This window comes from Lacerta agilis, chromosome 5 (genome assembly GCF_009819535.1).
Source record: "Lacerta agilis isolate rLacAgi1 chromosome 5, rLacAgi1.pri, whole genome shotgun sequence".
Taxonomy (NCBI): Eukaryota; Metazoa; Chordata; class Lepidosauria; order Squamata; family Lacertidae; genus Lacerta; species Lacerta agilis.
Genome location: NC_046316.1, coordinates 4321501 through 4347084, shown reverse-complemented (window position 1 = coordinate 4347084; position 25584 = coordinate 4321501). Strand labels below are relative to the sequence as shown.

At 43.4% G+C, this 25584-nt stretch overlaps 1 protein-coding gene across 1 annotated transcript in view; it reads left to right on the top strand.

Annotated features, from left to right (window-relative positions):
• Positions 1 to 16385, top strand: part of EFCAB6 (EF-hand calcium binding domain 6) — a 122836-nt gene extending 106451 nt beyond the window's left edge. The window contains exons 26-30 of the mRNA XM_033148320.1: positions 3166 to 3378; positions 5938 to 6115; positions 8661 to 8845; positions 10629 to 10778; positions 16151 to 16385. Coding sequence (XP_033004211.1) covers positions 3166 to 3378; positions 5938 to 6115; positions 8661 to 8845; positions 10629 to 10778; positions 16151 to 16273 — 849 coding nt within the window. The 3' untranslated portion in view covers positions 16274 to 16385. The remainder of the gene's footprint in view (positions 1 to 3165; positions 3379 to 5937; positions 6116 to 8660; positions 8846 to 10628; positions 10779 to 16150) is intronic.
• Positions 16386 to 25584: the final 9199 nt, after the last annotated feature.

Below are 25584 nucleotides of genomic sequence, written 5' to 3'. Positions count from 1 at the left end.
TTCTGGACCTGCAGTAATAAATAGGACTGTCCCCCAGAAAGCAGCTTAAGCAGCTGGAACAAGTGGGAGATAATGTGTCTGTGTGTCATTATCCTCTCACATATTCAAGGACTGTTCCTCAAACTTTTGATGTAGCAGAAGCAATGTCCCCCTACCCGGCTTTAATTTGAATGGGAAGCAAATTTTGCCCTTGTATCCTGGACATGTCTCTATGCTAGTGAGTGCTGCGGCCTTGCCTTCAGATTGGAATTATTGCTGAGGCACAAGATGGCGCCTCCTCTGCTCATGGTGTTGTGACTCTGCCTCAAGGAATGGGGGGGGGGGAGTGAAATCACAATGCCTGATGCAGAGATATAGCATGGGGGTAAAGCCAGAGCACTAACTCATACAGAGGTGCAATGGGCACCCTCTTCTGTGGGGAGGGGGGAAAGGGGTCTTATTTAATCATTTGCTCCTTGTGGCACATGAGTAGTTCTCAGGTGGTGTGTTAGAGAACCCTAGAGCAGAGTTCAGAAACTCCGACTGTATGCAGTTGCCTCCAGAGCAGCATGGTCTCTGAGCGCATGGGAGCATCTCCCGTGTTGCGGCTGGTCCTTAGATATGCTCTTCTGAATAGCTGCCTGTCTGAGACCCACCTTGGAAAAGCAATCATTATATCGCCCTCATTTGACATCAAGGAAGCAATGAAATGTTAAAAGCAGTCAAGTTTCCATGTGGCTCAGCTTGTAGCTTCATTTCAGCTGGATCGTGGATAGCTTTCCTTCCCTACTAAGCTGTTGATATTGTACACATATCCCAAGCTGACGGCCTTCAACCGGCTGTTAAAATAGTCTCTGCTAACTTAGTGCACAAAGCACTTATAATATTTAATTGATGCTTGTAAAACATGTTGCTGTCCTCTGATGTAGTGCAAAGTGTGTTTTGTTTTCTATGATTTATAATATGGCAGAAACTTGGCCAGCGGGGGAAAGTTGAAAAGAAATTCAAGACGTAGGTCTGGCCTTTGAAGTTTAACTGCAACTTGCTGCATGCGTATCAAGGGCTTAGAGGTGATGAGTTTTCTTCAAGGTCTGATATTACTGTTTGTCAGAGAGGGGTTCTTTAAAAAAAAGAAGGAAAAACAAAACTTTACAGTTTGTACATCTGAAATCTAGAACAAATGGTCTACCTTTCTACTGATTCTACATTTCTTAGGAATAAGACACATTGATACTGGCACTTTATTCATAGCTGTCAAGTTTTGGATTTGAAAATAAGGGATCAGCAGTCTCACCTATCCCAGGGACAGTCACATGTCAGTGGTGGGCGGAGCCAGAAGCAAAAGTGGGCGGAGCAGCAATGTAAACTCCAAGCAGACTCGGGCTCGGAGCGGAGCAAAGAGGAGGGCAGCCATGTGCTCTGCGCGATGGAGCCCCATTGTCTTCTTGTCTGATCCCATCAAAACAGGACAGGAAGCAGCAGCTGCTCAAAGGCAGCCAGGCTCCACCTGCCAGCTAACCCTATTGGCCGGCTGAGGGGCTCGGTGGCAACGGATAGGGGCTGATGCAGGGGGAGGAATACACCCCCCTGTAAGCATGGGAAACGGCTCCCACTTGCTTTGAGGGCTGAGGCTTTTCTCTCCAAGCAGGCAAGGTCTTCCCACCCAGTCCCTGCTTTCATTAAAAACGGGAAATTTAAGGGAAATAAAAAATAAGGGAGAGCAGCGGGAAACTGCTTGAAATAAGGGAGAATCCCGGGGAAAACGGGATACTTGACAGCACTGACTTTTATTTCCATGCATGCATTCCTGTTATGACAAGCAACTTGCATTGACTCAGTATCGAACATGTTGAGGTGACAGAATCCCAGAGACATAAAAAGGGGTAACCTGCCCTCTTGCGCCAGTTGTTGGACCCAACCCTGGCTCTGTTGCTGGTACAGCGGCATGCTCACTTGCACAAAGCCTTCCTTTATTTGAAACAGTGGCCCTTAAATTAAAATTTGAGGATTAAATTAGGACAGAGACAGCTCAACGTGGGAGACCTATGGATGACCCAAACACTTGGTCTGAAGGGCCGTTGGAGGGTCTCCACCTAAACACGATCCTGCACCCAGAGTAACAATCAGGGAAATGGCCATTTGCAGCACAGATTGCACACAACCCTTGCTATAGTCCAGGCATGTCCAGCAGGTAGATCACTGGTAGATCAGTGGCTCCCCCAAAGAAGCTAAAAAACTTTGGCTCCCCTAAAAAAAATCTCAACATCTTTCCCTGCACCCCTAAAATGACCTGAACCACCAAAAACAGGGCTTCCCTGAGGAGATCACAGTCTCTTGGAAGTTGGCCACCCCTGCTATATCAATGGTACAACCTGGGCCCAGCGCCAACACCTAGCATAGCTTTTCCTTTCAGCACCAGGACCTTTAAGAAGTTCAAAATGTTTTACTAAATGCCACAAATTGCTGCGTGTCCCACAGGCGCCAGGCAAATGTGTGGCAAGGGCACCATCTGCTTGTGGGCACCAGGTGGTGGTGGTCAGGTGGTGCTGGGTGCCTCTTAGCCATGGCCTGGCCCTGACACAGGCATGCAGAATTAATAATAATAATAATAATAATAATAATAATAATAATAATAAATTTTATTTATACCCCGCCCTTCCCCGCCAAACTGGGCTCAGGGCGGCTAACACCAATAAAATCACAACAAAAACATAAAGCAATTCATTAAAATACAGATTAAAATACAATTTAAAATTTAATTTAGACTGCAGCCTCATTTTTAAGTAGCCCACCAATCACACCAAAAGAATGAAAGGTCAGGGTTAAACTGAAACCAACCCAAAGGCCAGGTGGAACAGCTCCGTCTTGCAGGCCCTGCGGAAAGATGCCAAATCCCACAGGGCCCTGGTCTTGTGACAGACCATTCCACCAAGTCAGGGCCAGTACTGAGAAGGCCCTGGCCCTAGTTGAAGCCAACCTAGCACCCTTGTGGCTCGGGACCTCCAAAAAGTTATTATTTGAGGACCTTAAGGTCCTACCCGGGACATACCAGGAGAGACGGTCCCTTAGGTATGATATGGTAAAGTGACGTTTCCAGGGATGCATGAGCCCTGGGTTCAAATTATGCAGCGTCTGATACTTTGCTTGGCCTTGCATTCGCTGAAACATGGTTCTCTGCTTCAATAGTTCGAAAACCTCTGGAACACAGTGCCGCTCGACTTGAATGGAAAATTGAAATACCCTGCATTCTTGAGGAAGTTCATTCTGGAAGGAGAAATGCCAGATACACCCACCACAAACCACCCAGAGATCCCCAGCAAGCCTGCCACAGCAGCTGAACCAGGGTCACAATTACCGTCACGGCCTCAAACAGCATATTCTCCACCAGCTCCAAAGAAAGTAAGTGTTTCATGGCCAAAGCCAGAACACAGGAAGTACAACCCTGGCTCTTTATTTAAAAAACAAAACAAAAACCAACTTATCCCATTTCTGTCCTTCAAGGTGTTTGGTTGGGACGGGGGGGGGGGGGGCACACCAGGTCCATTAGGTTTTCACAGCAACATGCAAGGTAGGTTAAAGTGAAAGACAGCGACTAGCCCAAGGCCATCCAGGGAATTTTGTGGCTGAAGAGGAATTGGAGCCCAGGTCTTCACATTCCAAGTCCAACACACTTTCTTGGGTTTGGTTTGCACAACTGGTGACTCACAAAGCCCACCAGCAGTTTGAGGAAACTTTTTGTTGTCTGTCTAGGACGGGGGGGGGGGAGCCTGGGCGGTGTGGTGGCGGCTTCCAAACCACGACACCTGTCTGCGATGCAGGTTGTGAAGGCCTGCTCTATCCTATGCCCTACTCTGTGGTGGTCTATCCTGCCCCTGTTTTTCCCAACTCAGAACAGCATTTACCCGGGTATGGGCTAAAAATGGCAATCAAGATGCATTGGTGTAAAAGGGTCGAGGTACTTATGGAAATGTATGGACCAGAAAACTATTGAAACAACTAACGGTAGATTGTTTGGAAAACACCTTAAAATAGCTGGTTGTAGATTCAGGTAGGTGGCCGTGTTGGTCTGACGCAGTAGAAATATATAAAAAATAAAAATTAAAAAAATTGTCCAGTAGTACCTTAGAGACCAACTAAGTTTGTTCTTGGTATGAGCTTTCGTGTGCATGCTCATACCAAGAACAAACTTAGTTGGTCTCTAAGGTGCTACTGGATAATTTTTTCATTGTTTTTTTTATATATATTTCTAGCTGATTGTAGTTAATAATGGAAAACCTGCTTCACTTTATTTTTTAATGGCATTCTTTGTCTTGATCTACTGCCTTGGTAAGTAAGAGATCATAAGAGTAAGCGCCCATGGAAAGGAACCACAAAAAGATGCTGTCTAGGTGCAGTTGAACTCCCAACTACCATCCCCAGCCAATGGTCAGGGGTGATGGGGGTTACATCTGCAGGATACCACATTGACTCCCCGCCTCCTTAAGGACAAAGGAAAAACAGCCATTATTAAATTTGTCCAAGGGTTGGCACACACACACACACACTTTTCTACGTTAGGTTTCTCTACCTATGATGATTGGCAGGAGAATATGTCAGCAGGGGCGTATCAAGGGGGTGGGGGTGGGCGGTCCGCCCCGGGTTCCATAATGGAGGGGGTGACAAATTATCAAGGAACAATGTCTGCTCCGAAGGTCTTATCTTATACTAGGGATTATATAGCTATATATATGAAATTTCATGCATATCGGTTACCAAAATAGCTGTTCACTTGGCTGTTTTCCTGTGTCACGAAGGCTGATATTTCAGTTCAGAGAACACTTACTGTTCCCAACCCTAACCCTGTGGAAAGCCATCTCATTAGACTTTAAATTGATTTTGAGATGTTTTTAGGAGGTAATTTAATTATTGTTTGATTTTATACCAATGTTATGTATCTGATGTTAGCCACCTTGAGCCCGACTTCGGCCGGGGAGGGCGGGATATAAATAAAAGTGTTTTTTTATTACTTATTATTCCTTTGTAAGAAAATATGAAATAACGTAAAACCATTTTTGTGGGGGGGGTGGAATCAATGGGGGGGGTTGACAAGAAATTTTCCACACCGGGTACCACCTGACCTTCCCATGCCTGGGGGGGGGTTGACAAAAAATTATTGCCCCCGGGTACCAATTTACCTTGCTCCGCCCCTGTATGTCAGTTGGCTCCACCAAGAAGACTGTGCCGACTAGCAATACCACTCCACAATCTCTTAGGAAAGGATAATTTTAAGGCCTCGTACCTGAGGTCCTTTCAGGTAGGGCTGAACTCATAAATTTCAGCTTCCACTTATAACAAGTGATGCTGTCGATTTTATATTTCACGGCTTGGAAATACAGGTCTCGTTGGCTCATGATCTGCCATCATATGGGCAGTGAGTACTAGGAGGCTGGAGGTTGGGCTTCAATCTAAGCCAGAAAAAAAGGAATCTTGCCTCCCTTTTATCCACATGACTTTGCCCCAATCCTTTCTTCGCCACTTGCTTGCTGCTTCAGTGGTGGTGGGAGGGGAAGAAGGGAGGGAAGTCTCTCTACTGCAGTGCAGAAGAAACTGCATTCCCCAAGTCCTGCAGCAAGTGCTATTTTTCCAGAAAAAGAGGTGTCGGAACTTGCCATGAACAAGCAATGGCGCCCACCTGAGAGGGGGCCGAAACTGAAAAAAAACCAAAACCATGTAGAATGCAAGGAGCCAGGGAGAAGAGGATGAGGAGACAGCATTGCTCAGAAGAGCTTCCCTGGTGGATCAGGCGCATTTGAATTCTGAACCTCGAGTAAAAGGTGTTCAGTATTCCGATTTTCAAAATGAAGTGAAGATTCAAATAAGAATCCATCAAACGTCTACAGATTTAGAAATCTATTCACTTGGCACTCCTTTTTTTGGTCTTCAATTACGAGTTGGTCAAAATCTTCCTCTTAATTTTAGGACCCAGCAGGCAGCAGGCCTTCTACTGCAGCAGTTCATACTCCACCTATTCTGAACTGTAAACCGATTGAAGGTAAAATCCGGAAACGTGTTCAGCACTGCTGGAGACAAATACTGAAGGAATGTAGAGAGAAGGATGTAGACCACCTGGGAGAAGTTGCAGTAGAAGATTTTTTAGGTTGGTTGTTTTCTTAAATCTTCATTAGTGATCTTGACTAGGTAAAGAAGTGGAAGCAGGAAACAGCTGTCATACTGTCATGCATCAGGCCAGAAGGAGGTTCTGGCTTGTCCTTCAAATAAAAGTTGTGTGAATGAAATTTCAAATTGTGAAGCTGGCCCATTGACTTCACTGCTCTTAGATGCCAGTCCTTTAGCACAGTGATTTCTAGAAATGGCAATTTGGCAAGGCAGTCCGTAAAAGAGAAGAGGTACTCTCACATGAAGCTTTACTGGGGCATACTAATCTAATCTGATGTGTGTGTTTATTTGCTTCATTTATATTTTACATAATAAATTTGTCTCTTCCCAACTTCTCGCCCCATTTTCCATGGTGTTTTAATTTCCCACCCCACCCCCTCTGCTGCACAATCCCTTCTGTTTCTTATACCAGCACATCAATACTGTATTCTCTAATTCCTTCTGTTACTCCTATTTCAAATCCTGCTTGCGAGTTCATCAAACTATAATATAATATAGTTCTAAAAGGGTGTCCATTCTTCCACAAAGAGAATCATTGTTAGATTCTCTTGTTTTGGCTGTTAACTTTGCCAATTCTGCAGAGTCCATCACCTTACTTCTTACTTCCATTTTTTTGTGTTTGGAGAATCCTAGCTGCTGTTGTTACATACATAGACAATTCATTTATATTTTAGATAACAGCAGCAAAAGAAAATAAATCACCACCCCTCCCAACCTACTTTAGTCAGCAAACACTTAGTGGAATAAAAAAGTCATAAAGGTTCTTGGTTATATACCACTTTGATGGAAGTAACAAGGATCTGATGGCAGCCAGCATGTTTATTTTATCACGGTTCTATCCCTTTCATAGGGTCCCAGGTGGCGCTGTGGGTTAAACCACAGAGCCTAGGGCTTGCTGATCAGAAGGTCGGCGGTTCGAATCCCCACGACAGGGTGAGCTCCCGTTGTTTGGTCCCTGCTCCTGCCCACCTAGCAGTTCGAAAGCACGTCAAAGTGCAAGTAGATAAATAGGTACCGCTCCAGCAGGAAGGTAAACGGCGTTTCCGTGCGCTGCTCTGGTTCGCCAGAAGCGGCTTGGTCATGCTGGCCACATGACCCAGAAGCTGTACGCCGGCTCCCTCGGCCAGTAACGCGAGATGAGCGCCGCAACCCCAGAGTCGGACACAACTGGACCTAATGGTCAGGGGTCCCTTTACCTTTACCTTTATCCCTTTCATGTAAGAAGCATGTAAAGGCCTGACTTTAGAAAAGTGTGTTCAGTTGAAGGAGCCAATCCGACAATATTGCATGGTTGGTAACCCAAAGTTCTCCACTTTCGCCACCCAACACAGCCCCCGGATTGTAAAAGTTGGGAGAAAAAAGTGGAAGGGATTGAGGATGGGGAGGTAAATCAGAGGAGCTGAGGTCTCCGTACCCATGCAGCCACATTTGTTGAATCATGTGTCTGTGAACAGGACAGACATATGATTCAACAAACGTGGTTTCCACCATGCCATCTGGTTTGACCTTCTGCAGCACATCTCTGAAGCCAAATCTATTTCTGAGTGTGACAGGGTGCGAAAACAGTAGCTCAAGCCCTGGTTCACATATCTCTATCACGTGACTGCTGCAGGAGACTGGAGGCGGGGGCTCAGTGGAGTCTGTTGAAATGTTCAGCTGTCCTTTCTCCAGTGCAGAGGAAGCATGTACAGCCCTATGGCTTATGAATGCTCTAATATTTAGAATGTTCTAATGAAGTAAAAAAAAAAGGTAAAGGGACCCCTGACTGTTAAGTCCAGTCGCGGGCAACTCTGGGGTTGTGGCACTCATCTCCCTCTATAGGCCAAGGGAGCCGGCGTTTGACCGCAGACAGCTTCCGGGTCATGTGGCCAGCATGACTAAGCCGTTTCTGGTGAACCAGAGCAGCGCACGGAAACGTCGTTTACCTTCCCACCGGAGCAGTACCTATTTATCTACTTGCGCTTTGACGTGCTTTCGAATTGCTAGGTTGGCAGGAGCTGGGACCGAGCAACAGGAGCTCACCCCGTCGTGGGGATTTGAACCGCCGACCTTTTGATCAGCAAGCCCTAGGCTCTGTGGTTTAGACCAGTGTTTTTCAACCACTGTTCCGTGGCACACTAGTGTGCCGCGAGATGTTGCCTGGTGTGCCGTGGGAAAAATTGAAAAGTAATTATAAAATACTTTCTTTGTGTTTATTTGATTCCTATTCAAGAGAATTACTTTATATATAGTCAATATAGGCACAGAGTTAAATTTTTTAACATTTTCTAATGGTGGTGTGCTTCGTGATTTTTTTTCATGAAACAAGTGTGCCTTTGCACAAAAAAGGTTGAAAAACACTGGTTTAGACCACAGCGCCACCCGTGTCTCTTTAATGAAGTACTAAACTTCAAAAATGTGAGCCTATGTTATTCATCCGATTTTGGCCTGTTGCGTTACCCAGAATTAATTGTCACTTTGATGTGCACGTGTAAAGCATGGTTGTTTATCATGTTGTTTACTCTGTACACCTGTGTTTATTTCAGCTATACTGGAAAAATTTAATTTGAATTTAACCAAAGAAGAAAGTCAACAACTCATAACAAAATATGATTTCAATAGTGTTGGCAAATTTGCCTACTGTGACTTCCTTCAAAGTTGCGTGCTGCTGTTTAAATTCCAAGATGTGACCCCTCTGCAAAGGATTGTAATCCAAAATCCACGAGTACAGGTAAATGTTCTCTGGCTACCTGAGGAGATTCTGATGACCAAGGAGATGGCATCTGAAGCTATTTTTGAAGGGAGACAAGTCCAGGGCATGTTGCGCAATAACAGGACATTTGTCTCTCATTTGCTACACTTAATTCCTATCCCTGCCTTCATGCTTGTAACTGTTTTGGGGGAAATAATAGTTTTGGGTTGTTGTTTTTTTAAAGTACTCAGGCCATAATAGACAAGAGGAAATGTGGTATTTTTGATGGGGAGGTTTAAAATGCAAGTTTCCCCACAATTAAATAAAATACACAAAATGAAACAAAACCAGGAATTATAACTATAGTATTCTGCCCATATCTGTTGCTCTAGTATGCCACAGTCTGTTTAACGGTTCTCAAAATACTTTCTTTGCACAACCTTGAAACCTTTTCCTCCAGCCCATACCCCCCACGCCATCTTCTCTGCGTCTGCCATTTGCTAAGTTTCCGTCAGACTTCCTCCTCTGGGAGCTGAGCTGGCATCAGGTATTGGCGTTGCTGGGCAGCTGGTGAAGCCCACTCCTAGGTAAGGAGCCCCACTGCCAATCCCTGGAGCCCTCTGGCAGCGGCGTAGGAAAGGGGCGGTGGGGGAGGGCTGCCCTGGATGTCATCCCTGAGGGGGGGGGGTTGACAAAATCCACCTGAGCAGATCACCGCTGTGCCGGATCGCACCCCCTGGGCAGATTGCCACACCCCTGGGTGCATGGCATGTGCGCCGCTCCGGGTGCTCAAATGGCTAGATCCGCCACTGCCCTCTGGCTCTGCTCTTCCTGCTTCTCCTTGCTGGTTGTCAAAAGAAATATTCCCATTTGCTTGACCTGAGTATACCTGGATTTCCGTTTAAGGCTTCCCAAAAGGGTACATGCAGATGACAACTGATAAGACAAAGATGCTAGGTTGGCTTCAACTAGGGCCAGGGCCTTCTCAGTACTGGCCCCGACTTGGTGGAACAGTCTATCACAAGAGACCAGGGCCCTGCGGGATTTGGCATCTTTCCGCAGGGCCTGCAAGATGGAGCTGTTCCACCTGGCTTTTGGGTTGGTATTTTCTGTTTGATACTTATGCTTCATTCTTTTATTGGTGGGTTATTTAAAAATGAGAGTGCAGTTTTAATATTGAATTTTTAAATTTGTATTTTAATCTGTTATTTTAAATTGATTGTGTTTGTGTTTTTGCTGTGATTTTAATTAGTGTTAGCCGCCCTGAGCCAGGTTTTTGGCTGGGAAGGGCGGGGTATAAATAAAAAATTATTATTATTATTATTATTATTATTATTATTATTATTATTATTATTAAGACTCTCAAGCTCTCATTCAGGGGTTCAGCCCATGGACACGCGTGTGTCAGTGCAGATGTCTACACTAGGAAAGTCTGTTTGTGAAGCGTAAAGTCAAAAATTAAAAAATCCAAGAACTCTGGCCAGGCGGGAGATCAGTTTTAAAGTCTTCAAACAGTTTTATTATTAAGGTATTGGAACAAATTCCAGTTGAAATAAATTCCAGGACAAGGCCTTGTTTCGAAAATTCTTCATCAGCTAGATTTTCATGGTCAAGGTGTACCAAGAACTCCTATTTGTGAAGCGTTGCACAGAGTGGCTGGGGAAACGCAGCCAGATGGGCGGGGTATAAAAAATAAAATAATTATTAGTAGTAATAGAAGATGTTCACAGAGCAGAGCACTCAGGTGTGGGGCCTTTTCTTCGTACACACAATGCCTGAATAGGTCTTCAAGAGCAATGATCTTTTCCCACCTCTTTCTCAGAATCCCCGTGGGCCACAAACACCGACCTTTTTCAATGCAATGATGAGGATTCAGCCCCAGATCCTGCACTGCTGGAGGCCGATGAGGCGAACCTTCAAGTATTATGATGAAAGCGGGACTGGACAGCTCAGTGTTCAGGATTTCAGACAGGTGACTGTTGACTGAACAATGTTTATTGCATTCACTGGCTAGCCTTAATTAGCTGGCAGCAAGGGAACTGATATCCCACCTTTCATGAAGAAGCTCAAGGCGGTGGGCATAGACTAAGGTTCCTCCTTCACATCCACCCTGTGGAGCAGGTTAGGCTGCAAGGAAGAGCCTGGCCCAAGTGAGCTTCATGACGGAATAAAAAATTTAAAAAATCCTTCCAGTAGCACCTTAGAGACCAATTAAGTTTGTTCTTGGTATGAGCTTTCGTGTGCATGCACACTTCTTCAGATATCTTCAGATGAGGAAATGTGGCATTTTTGCTGGGGAGGTTTAAAATGCAAGTTTCCCCACAATTAAATAAAATACACAAATTGTAACAAAACCAGGAATTATAACTATAGTATTCTGCCCATATCTTATGATATCTGAAGAAGTGTGCATGCACACGAAAGCTCTTAAGAACAAACTTAGTTGGTCTCTAAGGTTCTACTAGAAGGATTTCTTATTTTTTATTTTGTTTTGACTATGGCAGACCAACACGGCTACCTACCTGTAACTTCATGACTGAGTGAGGATTCAAATCCACACACTTTGGTGATCAGATGGAGCCTTGCTTTGGACTGCTGAAGTTCAGAAGCCAGCTAGAAAAAGCAGGGCCTTTTCAGTGAAGGCCACCTCTTCTTTTTTAAGGAGGCAAATGAAAATACCTTTACTCAATCAATCAATCAATCACTTTATTTCAGCTTTAAGCTCATATAAAACAATACTAAGGCAAATACACACATTAAATTTAAAATTTAAAGACAATGAAAGCCATAATAAAGATACAAAATTAAATATGGGAATTATAAGGAAATTTCACTTTCCAAACAGCAATCCATTATGTCGCTTATATGTCAGAACAGAAGTTAAAAATTTCGCCGTTTGAAGAGTTACATACTGATCTGTATCTTGCAATAAGAAAGCAAGATAAAAGTCTCTACCAGATGCCCAGGCCATTTATGGATTAATGGTAACAATAAGTTCTTCCGAACAGCACAATATCAGGGACATATAAGCACTATGTGTTGAAGTGTTTCGATCGATCTGTTATCACGGGAACATAAAACCGAGACTTGACCCCTAGAAAATCTATGAAAAAGGGTGTTCGAAGGGAAAGCATTGAAACGCGCTTTAATAAAAGCAAAACGATGACTGGCAATAGAGAGAGATGATAGGTAAGATGGCACATGAGTTGGTGGAATGAGATTACGCTGCCACTCTGTGTCGTCCAATCTTTGATTAATAATTTTCCTTGCTAAGGTAAGATCATAGTTCAAGACTTCTGCGGGCGAGATTCCAATAGATAAAAGTTTAGCATGAATCTTACTGGCCCAAGGGCTATTAAACTCATTGCACCAGAGGCATTGGGCTATGTAATAGTTAGGTTACCTTTACTCCATAAATGAGGTAGCTAATTCCTAATTGCTGGCTTCACATTTAGATTCTTGCTGATCAGCTTACCAGTTTGATGCATGGTCTTAACTTCAAATGTTACTGTATTTCGCTTACACACAGCAGAAGCCCATAACCCAGAGGTTGACGGATCGAAACCATCCTCTGCTAGCCTGGAACAAATATATGTAGACCCATATTCACACAACCCCAAGCAAATGAAGAGTCCCTTTAGCCAGAAGGCAAATGTAACTTGCAAGCATTCAACTTGTGCCGCAGAGAGAATTGAAGCAAATGGTGTTTTTCTCAGCTTTGCATGACAAACTACACCTGCTAAATTCCCTTTTCCACCCAACTATCCATATGACTTCACCTGTGCCCCCCCCCCCCCGTATAGCTGTTCAGTTTTTTCTTTATTTTGGACATTTTTTGTGTTTTTTGCTAAGGCAGGTGGGTGTAAGAATTATATTGAATTACATTATTCTTTCTCACCCACGTGAGAGTGGAACGGAGATTCCTCAAGGAAAATGGAAAAGCCACGAGGAGTCCTATATCTTGTGTTGTATATTTTTTAATAATTGTGGAGGTGGGTCTCCCTGAGGAGGAGGCGCACTGCAGGACACCTTCACAGGCTCTCTGAGCATAATTTGTGTTTGCATATCGAGAGGACGAGGTGGTAGAGATAAACATGTGGGGTTTCTTTGCCTCTTTATTTTTCAATGCCTGCTCTACCTCATAATCCAAACAGGACCTCAGGGGAGCTCAAAAAAACCAGCATCAAAATAAAAGATTAGTAGTTAAAAGAAAATATTTTTTAATTTGATTTTATAGACTTGTCATACTGCCTTTCAGTATGAATCCAAGAAGGTTTACAACGGGCAACAGAACAGCAGCAACATGGCAAGCAGATAAAATAGTCACGAGGGTTTTAACCCCAGGCGGAGTCCCCCGGACCCCGGGGCAGCCCCTGAGGGAAATAACGACGCATGACAAATTGGCCACAACTTTATTAATATTCAGATGTAGGAAGACCTTGGCTCAGGCATTGCGCGTTTATCCTTCCCAGCCCCCCAGCCGGGGTTCTGGGTAACTTCATGGTTATCCAGCATGAGTGGGGAGTGGGCTAGCTCTGGAGAACATATGTTCAAGCAGATAGCCCACCTGCCCCCCATGTTCGCCGCCTTCCAGCGGAGGGCAGTGACGACCTAGGGCGTATGGCCAATGCCTCCCCCTGAGACCCCTTTAACGGGAACCCTGTTATCGCCACCGCAATGGGGGCGGGGGTCACTGCCCCACGCCCCCCAATCTTGTAGATGACTAAAGGATTCCACCCAAGGCCTGCAACCGCCAAAGTTGTGACGAATTGCTACGGGAAAGGTGAAACCAGCCAATGCAGGGAAAGTCCTTTCCGGCCCTTTAACAGCGACCTGGTCATAGCAGCGCCTGTGTACCTGTGTGGCTGTGGAAAAAAGGTGGTTAAACCTGCAAAGTACCATATATACTTGAGTATAAGCCTAGTTTTTCAGCACATTTTTTTGCTGAAAAAGCTGCCCTCGGCTTATACTCGAGTGAGGCAGGCGGTGGGGGCGGCGAGAAAGAAGCCCTTTCTCTCCGCTCGTGCCGCCACCCGCTCTCCCCAGTCAACCATTCCTTAAGAAGTGTACAAGAATGGCGGTTCATTACTGTCCCCAGGCAGCTTGTTCCATTCCTGAACTGCTCGCATAAATGCAAACTTGGCAAAGGAAGAAGAGGAAGGAGCAGTTCAAAGGGCTGCTTTCGGGCTGCTCGTTCCTCCTCCTCCTCCACAGCGGCAAAGGTGAACCGGCTTATACTAGAGTCAATAAGCTTTCCCAGGTTTTTGTAGGAAAATTAGGTGCCTCGGTTTATATTCGGGTCGGCTTATACTCGGGTATATACGGTAAGCGTCAATTGAGGGAGTGGAGGGTGGGGAAGCTCTGAATCCAACGGCCGCTTCCCAGGTATGACTCAAGTTCTATTGTGTGTACTGCATAATCCCTCCCTCTACCTGGCCAATCCCCCTGGCAACGCCTACCCAGCCGGGATTGGGCGGCTGCTAGAGTAGGTGGAGTCCACAAGTATCCCAACCTGGGGAAGGCGATGCCAAGACCAACTGCCAGGAGCTGCCACCGTGATCCAATGGGGCTACTCGCAACCACGCAAAAGGCGCACCCCATTTGATGTGGGGGAACGCTCATTGCCACCACAACTGAGTCCCAATCTGGATCAGGCTTCTGCGCTTGCAATTTACTTTTAAATGGTGTTACATGGAAGTTGCTCTACTACCAGTGAGACATGTTGTCATTAACCACTCAGTAGTTTTACTAACCCCTTTGTTTTTGTTTAACTCCAGTTTCCAGTCCATCTTCAAAGGTGATCCCACTTCTAACACATCCTATGTAAATAATAAGCATCTCCTAAAAGCCGCCACAAAATGAACATTTTCCTTCTCCTAACACGAAAGAAAGAACATCACCCAGAACATGGGGAGTGGGGGAGCAAGAAGTTTTAACCAATCCCCTTTAGCTGCAAGGATATATAAGCCTTTGCTGGATTTTCACCTTTGTCTTTAAAATGAAAGTTTCAGCCACTCTCTGGGAGGATTCTCAACTTTTGATTGCACAAATGCCGGCTTCTTGGTTAGGATTAGTGTAGACCCCAGGCAGGTACAGCAACAGAAAACTTTGGCAATCTGTGGCAAAACCTGGAGAGATCTGGCAGGTTGGAGGTGGAATCAAGGCTTTGGTGGCTCCTTGTTTGTTGCCAAAAAGCATCAGCAAAGGTTTGCATAAAATGGGTATGTGTAAACATATGGATGGAAGCAGAATTATAAATAATTACTATATTATTGCTGATGGGACAATTCCAAGGCTTTAAACCAGACTCAGATATCACAGCCCTTCAAATAGAGGATGTCCTCTGAAAAGTAGTACACTTGACTGTCCTAATCAGGGCATGATCTGGAAAGTTATGGGAGAAAAACCCAGCAGAATCTGGATTTTTCTAGATTTCTGGGCTCGAGTACCAGTGACCTTTGCAGTATACAACTTTCCAGGCTGAGCTCGTAAAAGACTAGCTTGTTAGCATATCTGCTTCTAGAAATGAATTTTCTCTGATTTCAGTAGTGTTACACCCGTGTTCCCCACAGGAAAGCATGGAAATAAAATCAGACATGTCACGCATGTGCGCATTTGAAAAATGATTGTGCAAGGTTTCCCAGATGTTTGTCTATCAATGTCTGAAGACACAAACACATACGACAGCCACATGCTACAAGTTTGCCACAAATACAGTGTAACACTAATGATTCCCATAGCAATTGTGAATACAGTGGTACCTCTGGTTATGTACTTAATTCATTCCGGAGGTCCGTTCTTAACCTGAAACTGTTCTTAACCTGAAGCACTACTTTAGCTAATGGGACCTCCCGCTGCCACTGCACCGCCAGAGCACAATTTCTGTTCTTATCCTGAAGCAAAGTTCTTAACCTGAAGCGTTATTTCTGGGTTAAGTAAGTATGTAACCTGAAGGGTCTGTAACTCGAGGTACCACTGTATGTAGTTGGGTCAACAGTAGGGTAGACTATGTATGCTCTTGTAGGCTCTACGCACTAAAAATGTGCATCCAGCCCTTGTCACACAGAACTGTAACTCCCAGGAGGAACAAAACCAGAACCAGTCCGCAGTGCAAACATCACTTATCATATTGCGCTTGGCCTAATTCACAAATTACCCTACACCCTTGATGGGGGTTGCCATGGGAACATTAGGTAGAAAATAAGTCCAGGTATTCTGTACGAGGCAGTTTTGCTTAACTGAATTGTGTGAATGTTTCAGTTCTGTGTTGGTTGCCTATTGCTAACTTTCCCGGATTGTTCCTAATTAACGATAAGCAATGTCAGTTTTCTGTGTGTCCTGCAGGTGCTCCGCAAGTATGGCATCGACTTGTCTGAAGAGGAATTCTTTCACATATTGGAATATTATGACAAAGGATTAACTTCCAAAATCTCCTACAACGAATTCCTCAAAGCATTCCTGCATTGAAAAGAAAAGAAAAAGGAAGTCTACTCTCCAATCTTGAGGAATCATTAGGCAGGAGAGATGTGATTACGAAATATATGTCCTCATTTTAATCTAATAAAACTATATAAATTCACCCCCTTGGTTAACAGTGTATCAGCAATCTTATAATTCCATCGCGATGCAAACTGGTGATGGTGTCTGGTGAAGTAAATCTTCAGTAGTTGGGGCTATTAATTTTCTCATAATCCATTTAGCAGGGAAAACCGAAAACAATTAAAGTGACGGTTTTGAGGTTCTTAATTGGCATCTCAAAAAGCAATGACTTTATTTTTTCAATTAAAGGGCATTATTAAGAAAAGGAACTTTTAATTTATATTTTAAAAGGCACACTTCTCAATTTTATTTGCTGCCATTTTCTAAATGGATTATACCTAATGCAATTTTCTTCATTATTCTGAAATTGGAAGCCTCAGAATTCAGTGGCGAAAATCCAGCAGAGTTAGGTGTGCTCACTGAAAATTTCTAGGCACAATTCCAAGTGCCAGTCCTAATTTGTAAAGTCCTTAAAGAACCTGGGGCCTGTATATCTAGCAACATCCAAATGCCCTTATTAAAGCTCAAACTGCATGTTTATCAGCAGCCCTGATCCTTGAAGCTGAGAGTTTCACCCAAGTGGCCAGGGGTGATTTGAAGCAAATTAAGTGGTGGGCATTTTATGAAGAAGAGACTTGGGACACGAGATCCAGATGAGATTCAGCATGAAAGAATGCATGCTAGCTAACTTAAAATCAGCTGATTTGGAAGATGTTTTTCTACAATATTGTTGGAATTTACCCCCCTCTCTCTGAGTTATCAGTTTTAGAATTAAGCAAATGATTCTTGCTGGAGATGCAAATATGTTGCACTTTTCTTTAAGCTGTCCAGTAATGCAATCTTTTTGGACCAATATGTTGGATCCGATTAATGAAGTGGCCAGCTGTTCCAATAATACAGAATCCCAGAATAGTGTTTATTATGTTATCTTAAGGACTTGGCTAGTGGCATCAATCAAGTTGTTGTCAATTTACTTACAGCTGTAAAAATGTGCATAACAGCAAAATGGAATAAAATAATCACTCCATTGATAGCTGAATATGGTGGAATATGGAACACAACAAAAATTAACCCAGTAGAAAATTGATTAAAGGAGGACAGAAAAATAAGTTCATTGAAAGACTGGTTGTTTGCAGTTTTTTTATTATTATTATTATTATTATTATTATTATTATTATTATTATTATTAATACCCCGCCCCAACACATAAAAACATAATATAATATCAAACATTAATAGTAACAATCTGATTCAATATAAAAGTCACAATAACTTTAAAATAGCAACTTATATCAAACAAAGCAACGTTCAGCAATACATCAGAATCTAATAGTACCATAAATATCAGGATAATATCAGACTGTACATTTTATTTATTTACTGTGCAGAATTTGTTTATTTTCTTGTGTTTATATTTTGTGCCTGTTGATCCATTCTGTATAATACACTTTTAAGTTTGTATAATGCTAAGAAATGGATGAGCAAGAAGGTTTGCTTTTGTCTATTTTCCTCTTCAATTATTATTATTATTATTAAAAACAAAACAATAACAACCCTTCCCACAAACACATTTGGTGCCTAAAGATATATGATGCAGGTGCCCGGCGAGCCTCACTAGGGAGAGCATTCTATAAACGGAGCCACTGCAGAAAAGGCCCGTGCTCATGTTGCCACCCTCCTGACCTAAGACACATGAGGAAAGGCTTCAGATGATGACTGCAGGAGCAGAGGTGGTTCCTATGGGGAGAGGTGGTCCTTAAGGTAATCCTGAGCCATTTAAGGCTTTGTAGGTCAAAACCAACCATTTTAATTGGGCCTGGAAACTAATTGGTAGCCAGTGCAGTTGGACCAGGATCAGTTTAAAATTGCTCCGGTGAGCAACCTGGCCGCTGAGTTCTGCACCCACTCATGTTTCCGAACCGTCTTCAGAGGCAGCCCTATGTATAACGCATTGCTGTAATCTAACCTTGAGGTTACCAGAGCATGGAAGACAAAAGTAGGCTATCCCCGTCCAGATAGGGGCATAGCAGGGCCACCCGCTGAAGATGATTGAAGGTTGAAATATATTTGGAGTCCTGCAGCGATTTCATGCTCTCTATTGCAGCTTGTAAAACAGTGACTGAGTTTCCCTCCAAACCTCAGGCTTTTATATACATGAGTACCATCTGATTGGCTGATTCTGCTTCCCTCCTGGAGCCTGATTGGTCTTCTCCTGCAGGCCAACCAGTTGTTGCATTCTAGGATCCTACCAGCCTAATAGGTTGATGTAACTTCCTCCTGGGGTCTGATTGGGCTGCTCCTACAAGCCAATCAGTTGTTGCATTCTAGGATCCTACCTGCCTATTGTTCTAGGATCCAAGCTTAGTACATAACAAAGGTACTCCGGGCCACTGAGACCACCTGAGCCTCGAGCGACAGCAAAGGATCCAGGAGTACCCCCATGCTACAAACCTGCTCCTTCGAGGAAGTGTAACCCCATCAAGAGCAGGCAACCTCCCACCCATCTGGTCTAGGGAACCACTTGCTAACAGTGCCTCACTCTTATCTGGGTTGAGCTTCAGTTTATTGGCTCACAACTTGAGTTGCTGGGAAAGAAGATATTGCAGCGCTCCAAATTATTTGCCCGTGTAGGTGCAGAGAATTTAGTAGAGCTGACTGAAAAGCAACACAAGATCTGCATTTTTCCTTCTTATATTTTAGTTCTTATTTTTATCTGTAAGCCACCTTGAGCATAAATAATAGTAGTAGTACTAGTAGTAATTATTATTATTATTATTTAGAAAACTTATTTGCAAGTCTCTCAAAATCAGGAGGGTCTTTTTATCTGAACTGTGAATGTTCAGATCTGCCAAATGTAAAAGTTTGCTATAAGCATTCAGTTCAGATCTGAATTAATGCTCTGGGAAAATGCTTAATTCTTTTTTTAAAAAAATAAAACATGGAAAGGAAGCATGCAAGAATCCACAGATCTGAGTAAGTAATATTGAGGGAGTAATTAAAATTCTGAATAGTAATAAAAGCTTTTAAAATCCTTGTAACCTTTTATGTTTAATCCTCATTTGAAAAGAGCTCTCAAGTTATTCCTTTTTATAGCATTTCTAATATTCTTTGGTCTCAGTAAAATTCTGCCCTTTAAGTGCAGTGTGCTTCTTCCGTGTTTTGGGATTACACAATGATGATAAAATAATTAATATACCAATCTTTGCAATCAAGAGCTGATCCATTTTTAACCACTACTACCCCGTATCTGGAGCTGTTGTGCGAAGAATGAAAACTCTTCACATTTCACATTGACTAGTAGGGGAAAATACAGCAGTTATATATATTTTTTCTCCCAAATGCAGTACAGTAATTAGATCAGATGGAAGATAAGCACCCCTCCCCTACAGAAGCTTCCTCCAGCTCCAGCACTGCGTTACTCCATGTCTTGCAGCTCCTGTAATTCATGCACAGTTGTCAAAATAGCAATGTTCGCTTCATTCTTCCAATTGTCTTTAGGATATTGGGTGGTGTAAGAAGAAACAACGCTGTGGGGGAGGAGAGGCGGGCACCTCACAATTTCTTGGCACATCATGGCAGCGTATTTTTCATTAGTGCTACTGGCAGGAGGACTTGACTCAACAACTCCAAAGGGATTGAAGAACAATATTTTTGCTGTAAAAAGAAATCAAATCATGCAGCTTTCACTCTCTCTCTCTCTCTCTCTCTCTCTCTCTCTCTCTCTCTCTCTCTCGAACACACACACACACACGGCATGGATAACAATTGCCAAACTGTTTTATCCAGCCTTGGGGCAAGAGTGGGGAGAGAGAATGTCACTGAATTTCAAGTGACAGTATTTTGAAATATCCCGGATAACACAGAAAACACCGACTGTTTACAGGCATAACTTTCATAAATCGATAAGGGTTGTGCATTGCAAGGAGAAGATAGCGCTTTCCTTCCCCTGTTGGTGTGTTCAGAGTAAGAATACGGAACACAACAAAACAAAGGCAATTTATTGCCAAAATGTAATTCTGCAAATGGAAAAAAATGAAGCCCGGCAGGCCTCTTACATGACTACATTCCAACCTTCCAAATGGTTACTTGACAAAGTTTGCCCATATTGCAAGTTCTGTGCCCATACTCTGCCCGCTAGGAAGTCTGTAGGATTGCCAACTTCTGATTTAAGAAATACTGGTTCTCTAGGCAGAAGCAGGTTATTGGTTATTATTTGTTTAGGCAGAGCCACCTCAGAATATAATGGATTAAGTGGGAAGTAACAGGTCGGGGAAGGAGTATGACAAGGCTGTATATTGTCTCCCTGCTTATTTAACTTATATGCAGAATTCATCATGCGAAAGGCTGGACTGGATGAATCCCAAGCTGGAATTAAGATTGCCAGAAGAAATATCAACAACCTCAGATATGCTGACGACACAACCTTGATGGCAGAAAGTGAGGAAGAATTAAAGAACCTTTTAATGAGGGTGAAAGAGGAGAGTGCAAAATACGGTCTGAAGCTCAACATCAAAAAAAGTAAGATCCTGGCCACTGGTCCCATCACCTCCTGGCAAATAGAAGGGAAAGAAATGGAGGCAGTGAAAGATTTTACTTTCTTGGGCTCCATGATCACTGCAGATGCTGACAGCAGTCACGAAATTAAAAGACGCCTGCTTCTTAGGAGAAAAACAATGACAAATGTAGACAGCATCTTAAAAAGCAAAGACATCACCTTTCCGACAAAGGTCCGTATAGTTAAAGCTATGGTTTTCCCAGTAGTGAGAGCTGGACCATAAAGAAGGCTGATCGCCAAAAAATGGATGCTTTTGAATTATGGTGCTGGAGGAGACTCTTGAGAGTCCCATGGACTGCAAAAAGATCAAACTTATCCATCCTTAAAGAAATCAGCCCTGAGTGCTCACTGGAAGGGCAGATCCTGAAGTTGAGACTCCAGTACTTTGGCCACCTCATCAGAAGAGAAGACTCCCTGGAAAAGACCCTGATGTTGGGAAAGATGGAGGGCACAAGGAGAAGGGGACGACAGAGGATGAGATGGTTGGACAGTGTTCTCGAAGCGACTAGCATGAGTTTGGCCAAACTGTGGGAGGCAGTGGAGGATAGGCGTGCCTGGCGTGCTCTGGTCCATGGGGTCACGAAGAGTCGGACATGACTGAATGACTGAACAACAACAACAAAACAGGTCAGGGATGGTGTGCAGGACAATATGCGGTGGACCAGAGGTGGAGGACAGCCAAGCTGCAGCAAAAACGTTGAGTTGATGAGGGCTTGGGACCTCCATGGTGTGCTTTTGAACATCAGTACTGGTTCCCTGACAGAACATGATGATTTTACTAGTTAACTCAACAAAACATTGGGTAGTTGGCACCGCAAAAAAAGTCAGAGGTAATGCAAAGTGATAGTCGAAGATGCAATAAAATAAAAAGGAGTGTCAAAGTAAGAGATCGCTATTCAGCTCATTACAGAGAATGAGATGCAGGGATCCTTGATTCCACCCATTTGGACAGCAGAAGATTCTTGATTGTAACCATTTGGAATGCTCTCCTACCTTTTAAAAAAATAAAAATAAAAACTACAGCCATGCAGTAAATTAATACACGTGACAAAGAAGTGGATCTTACCCTAAATGTCATATCTGAAGAAGTGCCATATCTGAAGAAGTGTGCATGCACACGAAAGCTTATACCAAGAACAAAATTAGTTGGTTTCTAAGGTGCTACTGGACATTTTTTAATTTTTAATTTATTTATTCCTAATATGTCAGTTTACTATACAGGGAAGCATTCAAAATATGTCCTCCCTAGTCTCCATAGTACAGTTAAGAATTTGATTACTTCATTCTATACAATGTGTAAAATGGCTTTCCACATTAGCATTCTCTGAACGTCTATCTGTGAATATTTGAAAAAAGGAAGAAGAAAAAAAAAACACATCCACAAACAACCAAACATTAAAAGCAGATGCAACTTCCCAATACTCTCTCGTCATTGCCCCTTTTCAAAATTCTCTCTGAAATCTCCTGCTACACAGAAGGATTGGTGGTGTTTTTGTTTGTTTAATTTGAATGCTATAAGTTGGGAAGAAGCAAGGCAATTTGGGCTGCGTGGGTTACTCTTTGTATCCCACCCACCCGCCATGGGGCGCACAGGGATGTGTTATTCAACTTTATCTTCACCTCGAGCCTGTGACTTGGGCACAGGCCCCACATCCTAGCAGAGTGGGGATTTGTACTCCAGTCTCTGTACATGCCTGCCTGCCCGCCATATTTCAGTTTCAGATGTTTATTTGGGTTACACGGGGTACTGGGTGTTTTTTCTCTTGAGCATTGAAAAGCACGGTGAGGAAGGAGCCGTTCATATGTCTATAGACACAAAGTGCAGCTCTCATCATTTGTGATTCCCCCCCCTCCTGCACAAAGGCTGTCATCCCATGGAGGGCTTACTGTTATTATCTCAAGCAGACACAAAAAGAATTTTGTATTATGTTAATACTTAAAATATGCTAATTTGATGTCTTCACTGTATATCCCCACAAAGTAAGCTTGACATGAATTCTCTGTAACAATACAAAATATCACCATCTTCAAATAAGCAGATACAACACGCTGTTAAAATTACTGTAAAAACAGCCACATCACTGTTTCTGGAGCATCTCTGATTTTTAACAGCATCCTAGCAGAGTTTATTCTTCTTGTGTCAATTTTAAATGAAGGTGGCTGGACAATAATACCATCATGGTAAAACCGCTAAGAGGTTTTACTACAACCAAGCAGTACATACATTTTGTTAAATAAAAATTAAAAAAGGTTTCAGAATATTCTTTATAGTGAGCATGGTGCATATTTAACTGCCTTTCAAAAGGGCGCTGTTACAATGGCGGCACCAAATTTTGAACTGACGATTTGTATGCATGAAATTTGGCTGAAAACAATGTTTTGTTCAGTTTGTAACAGAGAGTGTGAGGGTCCAGATGCATTTGTTGATTATCTTGGCAAACAGGCAGTGAGTTTAGAATATACGGCTGGGTTAAATACCAGGATCAATGCAGTGTAATATCCAGCCCAATCAGGCCCTTGTTATGCTTAATTATCTGAGAGTATCTATCATGTGCTCCTTATAATATGCTGTCACATTCATGGGCAACATTGAGCGTCAAACTACATATGATACACGAGACTTATGATGACACCTCCAGGTGTCTTTTCTGAAATATAAAAGCAGCTCAGGGTGGGGGGCTGGGGGCTGTAACTGCTCCCCCCATGTGGTTTTGCCCATTAAAAATTGGGGAAATTGGGGGGGGAGGGGATTCCCTGCAATGCTGTTATTCCTCAGGGGAAGACTAAAGACAAGCAGCATATGGGTGCCATACTGCCTTCCCCCACATCACTGGGGCAACAGGGGGTGATTTAGAGCAGGAAAATGGTACAAGAAGAAGAAGAAGAAAAAGAGTTTGGATTTGATATCCCGCTTTTCACTACCCGAAAGAGTCTCAAAGCGGCTAACATTCTCCTTTCCCTTCTTCCCCCACAACAAACACTCTGTGAGGTGAGTGGGGCTGAGAGACTTCAGAGAAGTGTGACTAGCCCAAGGTCACCCAGCAGCTGCATGTGGAGGAGAGGAGACGCAAACCCGGTTCACCAGATTACGAGTCTACCGCTCTTAACCACTACACCACACTGGCTCCCAAGTGGAAAGGGTTAAACACCCTCTCCTTCAGGGTCTCCACCCCATCCTATACCTCCACCCCCGGCAACTACATCAACAGTATTGGAAGATCTGGCCATTGGCCCTCCCTGAGTGACTGGCTAACTCACAATTTCACAGGATTATTAAAATGTATTTCCACATTGGGGCATGAAATTGGATATGCATATAGCTGAAGACATCCTTCTTCTTTTTACTAGAGAAAGCGATATATGATGCATCTCTTTCTCTACCACAAAATAGTTAGTAGATCCACACTGTGCAGAAAGCGGGTGGCGCTGTGGGTTAAACCACAGAGCCTAGGCCTTGCCGATCAGGAGGTCAGCGGTTCAAATCCCCGTGATGGGGTGAGCTCCCGTTGCTCGGTCCCAGGTCCTGCCCACCTAGCAGTTCGAAAGCACATCAAAGTGCAAGTAGATAAATAGGTACCGCTCCAGCGGGAAGGTAAACGGCGTTTCCGTGCGCTGCTCTGGTTCACCAGAAGTGGCTTTGTCATGCTGGCCACATGACCCAGAAGCTGTACGCCGGCTCCCTCGGCCAGTAAAGTGAGATGAGTGCCGCAACCCCAGAGTGTATGCAGAAAGCTGGAGTTTGGTGCAGCCCATAACATCCTCCAATTGCTAGAAAGCTTTTAAAATGGGACATTCGCATGTTTCATTCCTTCGTGGGGATTGGCTAAAATGGATGCTTTTGCTCTCATTTTGAAAAGATATCTACAGTATCCATATTCTGCATATAGACACTATACACCATAGTATACTATAATGTTTAAATGTTTCTTTGATAGTCCTTGAATTTTCCTGCCACCCCAGCATGATGCGCCACACTCTTTGAAGAGAGATGGACAGCAGAGAGGAGAGGGCCTATTCTGTTGCTGTGTGGTTTATTCTATGCAGGTCTATCATATCTATTCAGCAAGAGAGCAGCTGTCTTCATACTCTGTCTACCCTGCTGAACATGTTGGGTGTGTCTTTTGAAGACAGGGGCCATAAGCGGTTGTGCATAAGTACTCGGATCAAGGCCAAAGCGCATAAACACCCAGTTTCAAAGTTGTATTGGGATTCCCTTTCTGGTTAGGAAGTGGGATATCTATTAATCATGGCTTATCAGTCTGAATGCATTGTGAATTATACAACAAAGTGTCTTGAACAGCCATTAGCAGCTCTTGTGCTGTTGTGCAGCACAGCTTTCAAAGGAAAATGTATTAGGTGAAATATGCCATTCACAGGCAGAAGCAAAAAAAAGAAAAAAGAAAAAAAAAGAAACCCTGTGAATTCAGGGAAGGCATGAAGACATGAACCGTGAAGTCTTCCAAAGCAAAATTTTATTTTAAAACAGAATCCTAATGTTGCTTAATCTTGTTACTGTAATACAAAATTGATGGGCGACTTTCCTCTTTAGGCAAGGGCGTGTAATTTTGGCCACAAGGGGCTTAAGTTCCCAGTTTGCCCCCTCCCCATATTAGAAGACAGCTGTATATAAGGTTCATTCAGTAGAGCATAAGAATATTAATCTCAGGTTCAAGCCCAACATTGG